The 14,629-nt window shown below is 31.3% G+C and overlaps 1 protein-coding gene across 1 annotated transcript; it reads left to right on the top strand.

Annotated features, from left to right (window-relative positions):
• The first annotated feature begins 9,099 nt into the window (after window positions 1–9,099).
• LOC133310446 (CBL-interacting serine/threonine-protein kinase 11-like) lies at window positions 9,100–10,873 on the top strand. The gene has a single exon (XM_061511384.1). The coding sequence runs from the start codon at window positions 9,361–9,363 to the stop codon at window positions 10,645–10,647; it is 1,287 nt and encodes a 428-aa protein (XP_061367368.1). The 5' UTR covers window positions 9,100–9,360; the 3' UTR covers window positions 10,648–10,873.
• Window positions 10,874–14,629: the final 3,756 nt, after the last annotated feature.

Below are 14,629 nucleotides of genomic sequence, written 5' to 3'. Positions count from 1 at the left end.
GACGAAATTTAGATTCCGTAAAGAATTTTGATGAATTTTTTTCCTTCAAAATTTTTTACAGAAATTTTTTTCGTGAAAACTTTTTACGAAAATTTCGACAAACATGTTTTTTTGTCAAATATTTTGACAAAATTTAGATTCCGTAAAGAATTTTGACAGAAAAAAGTTTCTGTCAGAATTTTTTACAAAAATATTTTTTGTCACAAGTTTTTATGAAAATATTTTTCGTCGAAAATTTTCACTGGTAATGTGTTATGTTGAAAATTTTGAGGGGAATATTTCCGTAAAAATATTTGACGGAAATGTTTTTTGACAAATTTATACGAAATAGTTTTTTGTCGAAAATTTTCGTCGAAATTGTTTTTCCTTGAAAAGTTTGACGAAAATATTTCTATGGAAAATTTCAACGGAATTTAAATTCTATCAAGATTTTTGACAATATTTTTTTCCTAAAAATTTTATTTAAGTGATTATGGCCAAATCTTTGTTCGTCTTTATTTTTGACGTATTGTGATTTTTGTCAAAACTTTTGTCACTATTTTCGATGAAACATTTTTTGTCGATAAATTCTGTTAGTATTTGAGACTTTTCTAATAATGTCATATTTAAAAATGATTCATATTTATGTAGTTTTCACATTTTAATGTCCAATTTTGATGAATATGTTTTTGATGAAAATTCATTCACTATTTTCCCCTTCAAACCCCCCAAATTGGGGGAACTTTAATTTTAAGAAGGAGAGTTTAGTAAAAATCCCCAATTCCCTTCCTCCATTTTTTTAAACTCACAAATAAGGCTTTGTTTGAGAGTTTGGAGGGGAAGGGAAGGAAAGAGATTCAAGGGGGAGGTAGGGGAAGGAAGGGAATGAAATTGAAGGGTATTTCCTTCCCTTGTTTAGGAGTTACAAAAATGGTAAAGGAGAAAATTTGAGGGTTAATAAGATATTTTTACCATTTTAGCTTCTTTTTTTAAATTAATATAAATATTTTATTTTTCAAATTAAATTAAATTTAAAATTCCTAACAAAATTAATTATGAACTTTTCACAGCACCAAACAAAATCATATTTTCGATGAAATTTCTACGTTGCAAACGATGAAAATGTCGTCACAAAATTATTTTTTTCGTCGGAATACTTTTCGTCGAAAAGCGACGAAATTTTTCAAACAATGGAAATTTTTACAAAAATAAATTTTCTATCGAAATTTAGTTTCCAATAAAAGTTTTGAAGAAAATAATTTCCTCCATCAAATGTTTTAAACGAAAAAAGAATTCCATAAAAAATTTTGACAGAACGTTTTTCGTTCAAAATTTCAATGGATTTGTTCTGGCAAAATTTTTGACAAAAATTGTTTTTTCAAACAATTTGAGAGAAATGTTTCATTCGAAATTTTCGACGAAATTTAGATTCTGTAAAGAGTTTTTGACAGAATATTTTTTTCGTCAAAATTTTTTGTTGAAATATTTTTCGTCAAAAATATTTGAGGAAATATTTTTTGTCGAAATTTTTTGGCAGAAATGCGATCTGTTGAAGGTTTTGATGGAAATATTTTATATCAAAAAACTTGACGGAAATATTTTTCGTAGAAATTTTTTTATGGAAATGTGTTTCATTAAAAAATTTGATAATTTTTTTTTTGCCAAAAAGTTTATCAAAAATATTTCCGTCGAAAACATTAGGCAGAATTTAAATTATGTTAAGAATTTTGATGAATTATTTTTTCGTCAACAATTTTCGATAGAAATGTGTTTCATTGAAAATTTTGATGGAAATATTTTTGGTCAAAAATTTTGATGAATATGTTTTTTTGTGAAATATTTTGGCAAAATTTAGATTCCGTAAAGAATTTTTACAAAAAAAAATTTCCGTCAAATTTTTTTACAGAAATATTTTGAGTCACAAATTTTGATGGCAATATTTTTTGCGAAAATTATTTAAGGAAATACTTTTCGTAAAATTTTGACGTAATTATTTTACGTCGAAACTTTTCGATAGAAATGTGTTTCGTCAAAATTTTGGACCGAAATATTTTCGTTAAAATTTTCGACGGAATTTAGATTCTATCAATAATTTTAGGTTTAAAGAGGTTTTTTAGGTACGTGTTTTGACGAATTTAGATTCGGTAAAGAATTTTCAGAAAAAAGTTTTCCTTCAAAATTTTTTACATAAATGTTTTTAGTCACAATTTTGAAGTAAATATTTTTTGTCGAATATTTTTGCGGAAAATTTTGGTGAAATTTTTTTTCGTAAAAGATTTTGATGTAATTATTTTACGTTGAAACTTTTCGATGGAAATGTGTTTCGTCAAAATTTTGGATGAAAATATTTTTGTTGAAAATTTTGACGGAATTTATATTTTATCTATAATTTTGACTGAATTTTTTTTGCATAAAAAATTTATTACACTGATTATGGCAAATTCTGGTTCCATCTCTAATTTCGTTTTTAATTTTGAAGGAAATTTTTTGACGTATATGATTATCATCAAAAATTTCATCACTATTTTTGACGAAATATTTTTCGTCAATAAATTCTGTTGGTATTTGAGACTTTTATAATAATATCGTATTTAAAAATAATTCACAATTATGTAGTTTTAACATTTTAATGCTAAGGGTAAATAAGTAATTTTTAATATTTTCCCCTCAAACCCTCCAAATTGGGGGAACTTTAATTTTAAGAAGAATGAGGGTTTTGGAGAATTTAATAAAAATTCCCAATTTCTTCCCCTTCTTTTTTTAAACTCACAAACAAGGTAAGGACTTACTAAAACCCTTCCTTTCATTTCCTTCCTCTCCTAAAATCAACTCCCAAACAAAGTCTAAGGGAAGGGCTTACTAAAACCCTCCATTTCTTTTCCATTTCTTGAAGGGGAAGGGAATGAAAGGGATTCAAGGGGGAGGGAGGGGAAGGAAAATGAAGGGTATTCCCTTCCCTTATTTGGGAGTTAAAAAAATGGTAAGAAAGAAAAATAGAGAATTAATGAGATATTTTTACCTTTTTACCCAATTTTTAAACTTTTTTCATTTTTACACTTTTACCCTATGTATCATGGGATGTAGTACATGACAAATACAAAAAGGTGGGTAAGAAACCTTTTATTTTCTTTCTTTCTTTTCTCCTTCGTAGGTTTTATTTACTTTTTTATGTGTTCCATAAGATAAATTATCTTATTTAACATGAAAAACTATATCCCCATATATTATGCAGTGAATTTCAGGAATAAAACTACTATGATGTAAGCCACATGAATCACTTCAACGGTCGCGTACAACCACAAAAATTTCTTAGGTACAGCAAATGTACCCACTTGGGTACATTTTTTTCTAAAAGAGAAATTTTTTCTCCATTTTAATCTAGCTTTTAACTTATATTTTTATCTACGTTCCAAAATTTTTTCTTTTTTGAGAAGGATGTACCTACATCCGCTGTAGGGGTGTTCTGTCTGGATTGGATTGATTTTGAAAGCAAAAATCATCCAATCCAATCCCTTCGGTTTGGATTTTTTTCAAATCCAATCCGATTTTTTTCGGTTTGGATTGGATCGGTTTTCGGTTTTTTGAAATTAAAAAATTTGTTTAATATTATTATGCAAATAACATCTTTAGAATATATTGGCTTTGTAAAATTTTCTTTTTGAAATACAAAAGCATTAGTAAACGATAATATAGTTTGTTTTTGGGCAATGAAATATGAAGCTCTACACAGATGGAATTTTGTTGATTAGACGTGACTAGGTATTTTCTTGGGTTTAGTTGATGGTTAGTGGGTCTTGGGTTTAGAAATTTTTGGGCTATGATTAGAAAAAGGCCCAAGTAGGTAGAGGAAATTAATATATTGGATCGATTTGGATTGGATCGGTTTTCATCAACCAATCCAAAAATCGATCCAATCCAATTAAAATTTGCGATTTTTTTTCGGTTTTAGATTTTTCGATTTATTCGGTTATCGATTTTTCTGTACGGTCATCGCGGTTTGAATCGATTGGATCGATTGATGAACACCCCTAATCCGCTGCACCCAAAATTCACTCTACAACCACACACACATGGAAAAATCTTTAATGGAATTTTTTTTATAATAAAGCTATATTTTTTTTTTTGGTATCCTTAATAAAGTTATATTTTATTCCTGAAAAAAAATATATTAATTTAATCCATTAAAATTAAAATCTTCAAAAAATTTATCCTTTTATAATTTAAATTTAATTCTATTTGCTTTAAGGATTTTGATCTAATATTTAAAAGTGACATAATATATATGAATTAATTAGTTAATCAGACTAAAATGACTTTGCTTTGCTAATTTTATAGATCATTTAAAACTTGTGTCTGTAATCTGTATGTAGTATTTGATTTTAGAGTATATATTTTTTAAAATGAATTTTGGTTAAAGAGTTTATTTTAGTTTGATTGGCTGAGTCACACATTTAAATGGTCTATTAACATTATAAATCAACTTTTAAAATTAACATTATCATATTAAAATAAATAGCGGCATAAAATTTCTTTAAGAATTTCAAATTTGAAGTGCTAAATTGATTAAACTTATCTCTAAGAGACTAAGTTCAAAAAAATAAGTATCATTTAGGTACCAAAGTAGAGTGTTAATCAATTTATATTTATTCATTCATTTTAGACATAAAAATCAACTTTTAATATGTGTAGAATTGTATGGATCCTATTGAAAATATAATGACTAGCATTTTTTTTGGAAATATTTCAATCGGTTCATTGCTTCGGAACTAATCCAATTCGGGGCGGATCCAGGATTAAGGCTTTAAACCCCTCCCAAAGGTGACTAACATTAATTAGACACGTATCTGTTCTATGAAAGTTTGTGAAAAATGTAAAATTGCGTACTTAAAAAAAATAAAGATACGGAGCTAAAAAATATTAAAACTAAAAGATTATTTGACATTCCTCTTCTTTTGTTTGACTTGGATTAAAATAAAATAATAAATATTGTCACCAATAAGTATTAACTTTTTTACAAAATGACACAATAGAATGAATAAATTTTATAAATCAATTTTGTAAATCAATTTTATTTGTATAAGGCATACATATTTAAATTAAAGAATTTATGTCATTAATATTATAAATCAGATTATTAAGATTTTTCAAATTATAAAAGGATAGAAGGGTGTGCATTTCAACTATTCTTCTCTTGACATGGTTTTTTTAGAGAAATGATTCTTTTCTATTTCTATTACAAGAAAAAGTTCTTGGGCGGAAAATTGGGCATGATAACACAATTTTTTTTAAACTTTTAGAAATAGAATTTCATTTAATAACATGATATAAATATTTTTTTAGTTTTAAAATAATTACATATTTATCATTTGATATTTATAAAATTGATCAAATCACAAGAGATTATAATATAAATATCAAAGCTTTATATTTAATAAATTATAATTATCCAAAATAAATATAAAATTGTATCTCATAGAAATACTAAAAATTATGTAAAAATACATCTTATTTTTTTCTATAATATCATGTTATTATCTTAATACTAAAGATACAAATGAATAAATATATAAATACATATGCATTACACAAGCCAACTCTTTTTTCATAATATCAAATTATTTTTGCAACATAAGTCATGCCAAATTCACTAAAAAATGATTATAAGAATATTTGTATATAAATTTTAAAGAACAAATAATTAATGTTACGTTTTGCAAAAATATGACAACTAATGTATTTTTAATATCTCATAATTTGTATGGTTATAAAATCAAAATTAAATTTGAGGCCAGTGATTGTCTTTATCTAATAGTTTACAATGATTTTTTAATAATATTTATTTCAATCCCCTAATTTAAAGGACTCTCATCATCTATATTTGTTAATGTGGGGGTTGAAACTCAAATGTTGGTGTTGACACAATGTTCTAAATTTCGCTCTAATGATCTCTAATGAAATTATGTTCTCAACGAGAAAGGGGACAAGAGGGAGAGTGAGGAAGAATGATTTGAACAGACGAAGAGAAGAGAGAAACATACTAGAAAAGATGAAGATAGGAATCAGGAGGGAAGGATGATGCAGCTATTTCTCTTTTAGCACATCGAAAATATTACAAAGGACGGATAAATCTTTAGTGCTACTGTTGCACCAAAAATTCAGTACATCCCACCACTAGAAATATTACATGTCAGCTAAAGTTTTATTTTCTCTATCAAATTTTTTCTCTCTCCTATGATGTGTAATACTCTTATTGGTGGAATGCACTGAATCTTGGTGCAACAGTAGCACCAAAGATTTATTCACAAAGGACGCGACTCTTTAAGTTTTACGTCTTAAGCGGTCTTCATAGTACCGCGTTGTTATACATTATATAGATAATAAGTTTGACCAAGAAATTATTCCGATCAAACCTTATAAAAATAACACTACTGGGTCAAAAAGCCTAAATTTTAACTTTAGTAAAAATCGGTACTTTACATTTTAATTAAGAAATTAATGTTTGATGAAATAAAATTACCTCCTACACACCCACTAAAATAAAAAAATTAAACCCCCAAGGGTTGAAAAGTGAGTGACCATTGGATTACTTTGGTCAATAGTTCAAATATTAGCTAAAGCAAATTCTTAGAATTTTTTTTGGAGGCTAGAGGGAAATCGCCTCAACCTCAAAGGGAGATTAGTCTAACTCTTCCTCTGCTAACAATGGTCCAATGCACTATCTATTTTAATGAGGAGCTAGTTTTAGGACCGTACTCCGAAGATAAAGTAATCAGAAAAAATTGAATGGAGATATCTCCTGGTTATATACTAAAAAAAAATAATTATCTTCTACACACATGGGATTCATGTGAAGCTATGTACAGAAAAAAAAAATATAAGTCTCACATACTCTTACGTGTATATATGAGATAATTTACTCCTGATCTCTTTAATTAATTGAATAATAAGATATGCATCATGGTTAGCCAATATAATAGGATTTACAATACTCATTAAAGATATACAATATTGACATAGGATTAGCAGACATGCATTTAGTGGGTAGCTTTTGACCCTATTAAACTGCAAACCTTTATGTGAGATATAATAATTTTATTCCGCTTTTCTTACATAGATTGATTTTTCAGCTGAAAACGTTTTTACTCAGTTAAAGCTGTACCACATATATAAAGTATCTAATCGTTACCAATGATTATCTAGTACAGTGAATCCTTATTCAATCAATTAATCTGAATAATCGATGCTTAGAATATGTTTATTTCAGTTACAATGTGATTCCATAATTATTATAATAATTTCTTTAAGTTTCGTAAGTATTATTGAATATTAATAAGGCTCTTTATTACTGATGTTGGAAAAAAAATTCCTATCAATAACGAACAAAAACAGAAGGTATAAAACACTTTGTTGAATGATTTTTGTTGTCGGTATCTTAGCATGAGAGCATTCTTCTTCATACAATATAACTCTTATTTATCTCTATTTTATTGAGCTTTATTAATCTCATAAAATAAAAGAGAAGCAATCTCATACTATAAATATAACTATATGTGCAATCCACTCACTTATAAAAAAAAACAAAAATTAATGTATATAAAAAAAAAATACTCTTCAATGAAAGTATATTTTCTCATTAATAATTTAGGTACTGAAAACTTTGAAGTTTGAACATAATTTTATTTTTATATGATGAAAATTATTTTAATGTTTTTTAATTCAGCACGTGATTTAATTATAAAAAAATATTTTTTATTGTTACATTTGTAAAAATTTAAAATTACTGATTTTTACTATTTTTTATATGTTTTTAAAATTTAATTTCTCAATAATTTCATATTTTGCAAAGAGTTTTTTAAATTTCACTCTCCTCTACAAAGTTAGGAGGAGAGAGAAAATACAGTATTATGAAGTTTGCAAAAGAATTTTATTTAAAATGAAATAAAATTATGTGTTTTAAAATGATAATTATTTTTTCCACCTTAATTTTTCATTAAAATAAAAAAATGAACTGTATATTGCAGGATCTACTGTCTAGTAGATAAAATCTTTTGCACCACAAAATGAAAAATGATTGACGGTCTTATCTCAATGTCGTTATTTTAACATCACAATACATCGATTCCATTTTGACTGGTAATTGCAATAGATTCTCAGCTATACTGTAACTGTCTTTGGCCTATATAATAGGTATATGTCGACAACGACAATTAAGTATCTTTACCTGTAATCTGGAAAATTATGTCCTAATCTATGATGTCTGAAATCTTGTTATTGCGCCAGGTGTGGTACGTTTTATCACGTGGTAGAAGGACATAATTTCTGCTGTCCGGCGGCAAGCTGGCTAACTCACGTGCGAGAATGAGAAAGCCCTTAGTCTTGTTGGGCCCGTTAGCAAATTTAACGTGTTCTGTTACGTGGCAAAATGCGTTAGGGCGAATAACAAAATTCAACCGTGGGTATTTCAGAAAATATTTTGGGCCACGACATATTGATATTTTATTTTCCAAAATCGTGTCAAATTAGTGGTTGTTCTTGTTCCACCACCCCCTCTCCCTCCTTTGTTAAGGATATGTTAGTTTGGAATAATATTTTTCTTTGATAACTTGTGTAAGTTACATTTATACAGGTTATGGAATAATATCCTTTATTATTTTCCTCCACACATCATCAATAATTCATGTTTTTTAATGTCAGTTATGTAATTATATGCTTTTTCTGTCTCTTACGACTTACAAGTAACCTCAAGAGACGCGTATATCTCAACGAGGAGAAGTGAAAAAGCAAAACGCCATCATAATTTTCCACTTAATATATACACACATCTGGCAGCTGAAGTCGGCACCGACGTGTCGATATTCTATTGCAGGAGTCAACTTTTTCTACCATTGATAAAACGCCACGTAAACGGATAAATTTTTTTCTTTAAAACAAATAAATATATCTATTAAAAAAAAAAGAATCACGGTTTCAACAACTAGCATTATTCGTACCACTATAGCAGACGCGTAAGGTAAAGAATCACGAGTCAGCTTTTATTTTATTTTGTTTCCCTTTCGTGAAGCCTCTTTCCTATTAAAATAATAACAAATAAATAGCCAACACCAACACCAACACCATCCATTCATATAACATTGTTCTCTCCTGAAAATTTAAACGTCGTTCCCTTCCAATATTCCATTTCCACCAACTCCTCAATAAAAAAGAAAAAAAGAGACATTATTAATTTGCCGAGAAATTTCGCAGATTCTGTAAGTGGGACAAAGTTGATTGTTTCCAAAACTGAACGAATCAATCGAATTAAATAGCGCGGCACAGCGCAAAAGGGAATTAGGTAATCTGATCGAGCCCTCTTGCGAGGGTTCGGTCTATGGTGTTACAGCGATGATGCCGGAGATCGAACCAGCGGCGGAGAACACCGCCCTGTTCGGAAAATACGAGGTCGGGAGGCTACTTGGTTGCGGGGCCTTCGCGAAGGTGTACTATGCACGGAACGTGCACACGGGGCAGAGCGTGGCGGTGAAGGTGATAAACAAGAAGAAGATCGCCGGAACGGCACTCGAATCGAACGTGAAGCGCGAGATCTCAATCATGAGCTGTCTCCACCACCCCAACATCGTGAGGCTCCACGAGGTTCTCGCCACCAAAACCAAAATCTACTTCGTCATGGAGTTCGTTAAAGGTGGCGAGTTGTTCGCCAAAATCTCCAAGGGTCGTTTCAGCGAGGATCTCGCTCGGCGATACTTTCACCAGCTTATCTCCGCCGTAGGATACTGCCACTCCCGCGGCGTTTACCACCGCGATTTGAAGCCTGAGAATCTCTTGCTGGACGAGCACGGTAACCTCAAGGTCTCGGATTTCGGACTCAGCGCTGTTAAGGGTCAGGTCCGAGTCGATGGGTTGCTTCACACGCTTTGCGGCACGCCGGCTTACGTGGCGCCGGAGATTCTGGCCAAGAAGGGCTACGACGGCGCCAAGGTGGACGTTTGGTCGTGTGGCGTTATCCTCTTTGTTCTTGTTGCTGGGTATCTTCCATTCAATGACCCTAACTTGATGGTAATGTATAAAAAGATTTACAAAGGGGAATTTCGGTGCCCACGGTGGATGTCGCCGGAGCTGCGGCGGTTTTTGTCGCGGTTGCTGGACACGACGCCGGAGACGAGGATCACTGTCGATGAGATTCTCAGGGACCCGTGGTTCCGGAAGGGGTTCAAGGAAGTGAAGTTTCACGAAGAGGATTTTGGGTCGAAGCTTGATGGTGATGAGAAGATGACGAATTTGAACGCGTTTGATATTATATCTTTTTCTTCGGGTTTGAACCTTTCGAGGTTGTTTGACGCGTCGAGCAGCGTTGCGACGGAGGACAGCGAGCGGTTATTGGCGCGCGAGTCACCGGAGAAGATTGTTGAGAAGGTGGAGGAGTTTGCGAAGGCGGAGAGTCTCGCCGTGAGGAGGAAGAAGGAGTGTGGGGTTGAGCTGCAGGGGCCTGATGGTAATTTCGGAATTTCTGTGGAGGTTTACCGGTTAACGCCGGAGCTGGTGGTGGTGGAGGCGAAGAGGAGGGTCGGGGATGCGGTTGTTTTCAAGGATGTGTGGAAGAACAAGCTGAAGCCTCACCTTTGTGCTGCCGGCAGTGGCACGGCGTCGCATCAGCACGAAACCGAGTCTTAGCCGGTTTCCGGTAACTGATGTTTCAGCCCCCCCTCTTTTTATTTTATTCAAAAAATTTGAAATAAAATATTAAAATAGTTTTGCAAGTTTGAAATGGTGTTACAGCCAAAATGTAATTTTGGTAGGCCATGGTGTAGTTTAGCACTCATGGATTTGGATCTCAAGTCAAGTGTGAATTGTGATGATGGTTGTGAGTTTAGTGATTCCAATACCTGGTTGATGCTTCTATGTCTATCTGTACTACCCAGTATTGTTCTGATTTGGGTGAGAGTAGTAATATGAATAATAAAATATTTGAAGAATATTCATTATGTAGATGTAGGAAATTAAAGTAGGAATGTTAACATTTGTATATAACCTGTAAGAAATTAAACCATGAATAGGGGAAAAGTAGCAGATTAATGACACCCATATATTACTTTTGTTTGTCCACATTTTTTTTATTATAGCAAACAGCCATTGAATTGTACTTACAATTTTCTCTGTTGGTACAAATTGTGCTTACACTTTTAACTTTTAAGCATTGAAAATTTGAGATTGCTCACAACTGACTGTTCATTTGGGGATCATTTTATTTTATCAGACAGGAGAACATACTTAATCATGAATTATCAAAAAAGGAAGATTTATCATCTCCACTATCAAATTCTGTCATATTCGAGTGTTGGGGATTTAGTGTCTATAACAGGCAAATGAACACGCTTTGCATTAGGAACCAAAACTAAGGGAGGACTTGTAATAGACTTTTAAAAATGATATTCCCATAATTTTCTTGAGGTTGGTTAACTGATGCTATTCGTACAGTTGAAGTTGGCCGTACAAAAACCGTTACTTGATAAAAAAAAACCTCACGGTATGTGTGTGATTGAATGCCACTTGCCAAACCAACCATCAATCTCGCAGATGAGAAAGCCAAGGTGTTCACGAGAGCATGATGGAATTTAACCATAGATTTTTGACTCTTTTATTAAAAGTCATTTTTTAACTTGTTCAGAACACTTAATTAGGTATACAACAAAAAAAGGATACCTTAAAAAGTTTGCCACCACAGTAAGAGCTGGGAGCACCTATCCAAATTCCTAGGAAAGCATATTAGAAAGGTACCATAGAATCTCAGCAAAAACCAGCCCAAGATGCTCAGCTGAACCATCCTGTGAAGAGTTTCCAGCAAAATGACAGAATTGTAATCAATTGTTTAGCTTTCCTAGCTGATCATTTCGGACACATTTCCCTAATAAATGACAGAAAAACATGGTTGGTGTTGGAAATTTGGAATCCAGCCTTTCAAAATCCATTTCCCTCCTACTTATAACAAGTAACAGCAACTGATACCAAATATTTATCAGCTTGCTGGAGATTTTAAAGCCCAATTTCATGTCATATTGTTGTCGTTAGTGTAGGATTAGTAGGAAAGTATGCAGGATTCAAAGAATTTGGATATTATGCCAGTTGTTCTCATAAAATAAATTCTTTTTATACTCACAAAAATCTCATTTTTTTAGTTTTAAAATTATCATCTGAAATATTGATATCACTACATCATAAATCAGAGTTGAAATTTCCTTTCCCAATTTCTGTTTCATTACCTGTTTTTCAATATAAAATCCAACGTTAAAAGCTCTATCATTTATGTTGTAAATCTCACTGCATTACTCATGCCTTCTAGTTAGCTGAAATTTCTTTTATCTTATTTTTTTTTTTTTTGCAACTGGCCAGGTCATGATTTCACATATGAAAAAGAATGAGAAAATACGAACAGAAAAGGAACTCATATCTTGTATATGAACAAGAATCACTTCCCAATTATCACATCCTTCGTCTCCAACATCCCACATCATTGAATTTGCATTTGGAATTTAATAATAATTAACACAACGCTATACTTTAGACAAAAAAAATTGTAAAGGGAGTTTATTGGATGTAATTTTTTTCCCGATGTTGCTCTATATATCAGAAAAGTTAACGTAAGAATTGTAAAACCAATATTTTGCAAGTGCAAAGAAGAGAGAAACCGAATATTTTGCAATAGTGTGAACAAGATAACATAAACGTCGTGAAGTATGAGAAGAATGATGTGTTATTTGGTAACTTTTAATTCAAGGGAAAGGAAGAAGTGTAGGAATTGGAGACAGGGATCTAACCGATAAATAAAAAGAAAATCCAATGAGCGAAAACTATTTAGCGTGGCTTACCTGTACTGGGAGCTCTTTTCTATATAGACATACATTGTATCTTTACCTTTATGGGCCATGCCATATAAGAGAATTATAAAGTAGTCTCTTAATCATGCTAAAATAGTAAAAAAGAGATTGCAGAAAAAAAGGACTAGCGATAATAATGAATAAAAACACTCTCTTCTTTTGGGCCCATAACAGACAATCATGCAACAAATAGTAATAATTTATAATAATAGCGACGATGATGATAAATGATGAAATCAATATGAATCAAGATTTATTTTTCACAATATTTCGTAACTAAAATTTGCATACTTTCATTGGATTGTATTGATATATGAATAATTTGAGCGATTGAGTTATTGGCTTTTCTCTTTTGAGAACTTCTACGTAAAGATCCATTCAACCCAGAATTTCAGTTATTAGGTAAAACAATTTTATATTTCTAACAGCTATCTTGCATAGGAACCTATTGAACTTGAAAGATGTATAATTAAAAGGGGTTGGTTTGAGTGGTACATGTTTGATTCCGGTTAAGAAAGGTCTTGGAATTAAGTTTTTGTGAATGTAAAAAATTTCTTTTAAGAGAGCTAGCTCCACCACAATGTGGATGTTACTGACTCGAACATGATTGTCTCCCGTAAAAAATACCTGTTTTTTATCCAAAAAGAAAAGAAAAAAAAAGGTGTATAATACACAAGCATATTAGTAATTTTTTAGATGAAAACCACATATTAGTAATTTTATATTTCACTAACATCTCTACTGATATGAAAGCTGAACAGTTTTGGCTTGTTTGTTAAGAACACATATAATTTCCGTTCTTTATCATCATCTCCTTAGACTGATATTAGATGCATTGGACGAATCCGTGGAGGTCTCCCCCTGATATGGTTCTGTCTGCATTATAAGTAGATGACATGGGTATTTAAACATGGGTTGAAAACAAGTCCATACTAATAAGAGAAACGACGAGCCCAAACTCAGTCTCATCCCCATTTCAAAACAATTTTCTAAAACTATGTTTACAATGTTTCGGCCGAGCCTTTTCATTTTAGCTTTTCAGTTCAATAAGTGGGTTGGACTTGAAACTGTTGGACTGTCGAGCTTGGGCTAGTAATATTCATATAGAAACTAAGGCCTCTTAACATATTATTGTTATTTTTTGGGCTTTTGGTATTTGGGCTAAGCTATAATATCTCTTTCTTTCTCTCTCCATCTTTTAACTCGTAAGTCACTTTAGATCTAGCAATATTCAATGATCTGATTGGAGATTATCAACGTGGAATGTTGAAATCATATATTAGGGGTTAATTCCCCCTATCTACTCTTATTTTAAAAATTATTTATTAACATATCTTGCTTAAATCAAAGTTAATCACTTTGATCATGTTGGTCCCACACATGTTATATTTGTGTAAATGACCCTGGTCAAAAACTGTTAACTTTTGTCAAAGTAAATTAAATTAATAAATAATTTTGAAAATAAGATAGATTAGTAAATATTTGTTATAAAAGAAGAGTAGAAGAGTCATTCTTGATCCTATATTAGGTGGTGTGGTGTATTGTAGTAGGCCAAACGTAAAATTATAATCATCACTAGATTCAAAAGTGGAAATTAGCCGAGCGTATGGGATGATAACTTGCTAAGTGGAAAGTGGTAAAAATGTAAAATTGATGTATTAGTCACCCCCGTCATACAAAGACAGAATTAATTACATCTGAGTTTAACAAAAATCAAGTAAGCAGGAGAAGTTTAATTAATTGGAAATAAGAAATTAGGCTTTCTTGTTTAACCTTCCAAA

This window comes from Gastrolobium bilobum, unplaced genomic scaffold (assembly GCF_033153095.1).
Source record: "Gastrolobium bilobum isolate Gb01-03AN ecotype WA unplaced genomic scaffold, APGP_CSIRO_Gbil_v1 utg50887, whole genome shotgun sequence".
Lineage (NCBI taxonomy): Eukaryota > Viridiplantae > Streptophyta > Magnoliopsida > Fabales > Fabaceae > Gastrolobium > Gastrolobium bilobum.
Note: the sequence above shows the minus strand (reverse complement) of the source record. Positions and strands in the feature narration are given on the sequence as shown.

Bases quoted from the DNA above. Each gene is read 5' to 3' on its own strand.
- LOC133310446 (XM_061511384.1), top strand. From the start codon at position 9,361: ATGATGCCGGAGATCGAACCAGCGGCGGAGAACACCGCCCTGTTCGGA.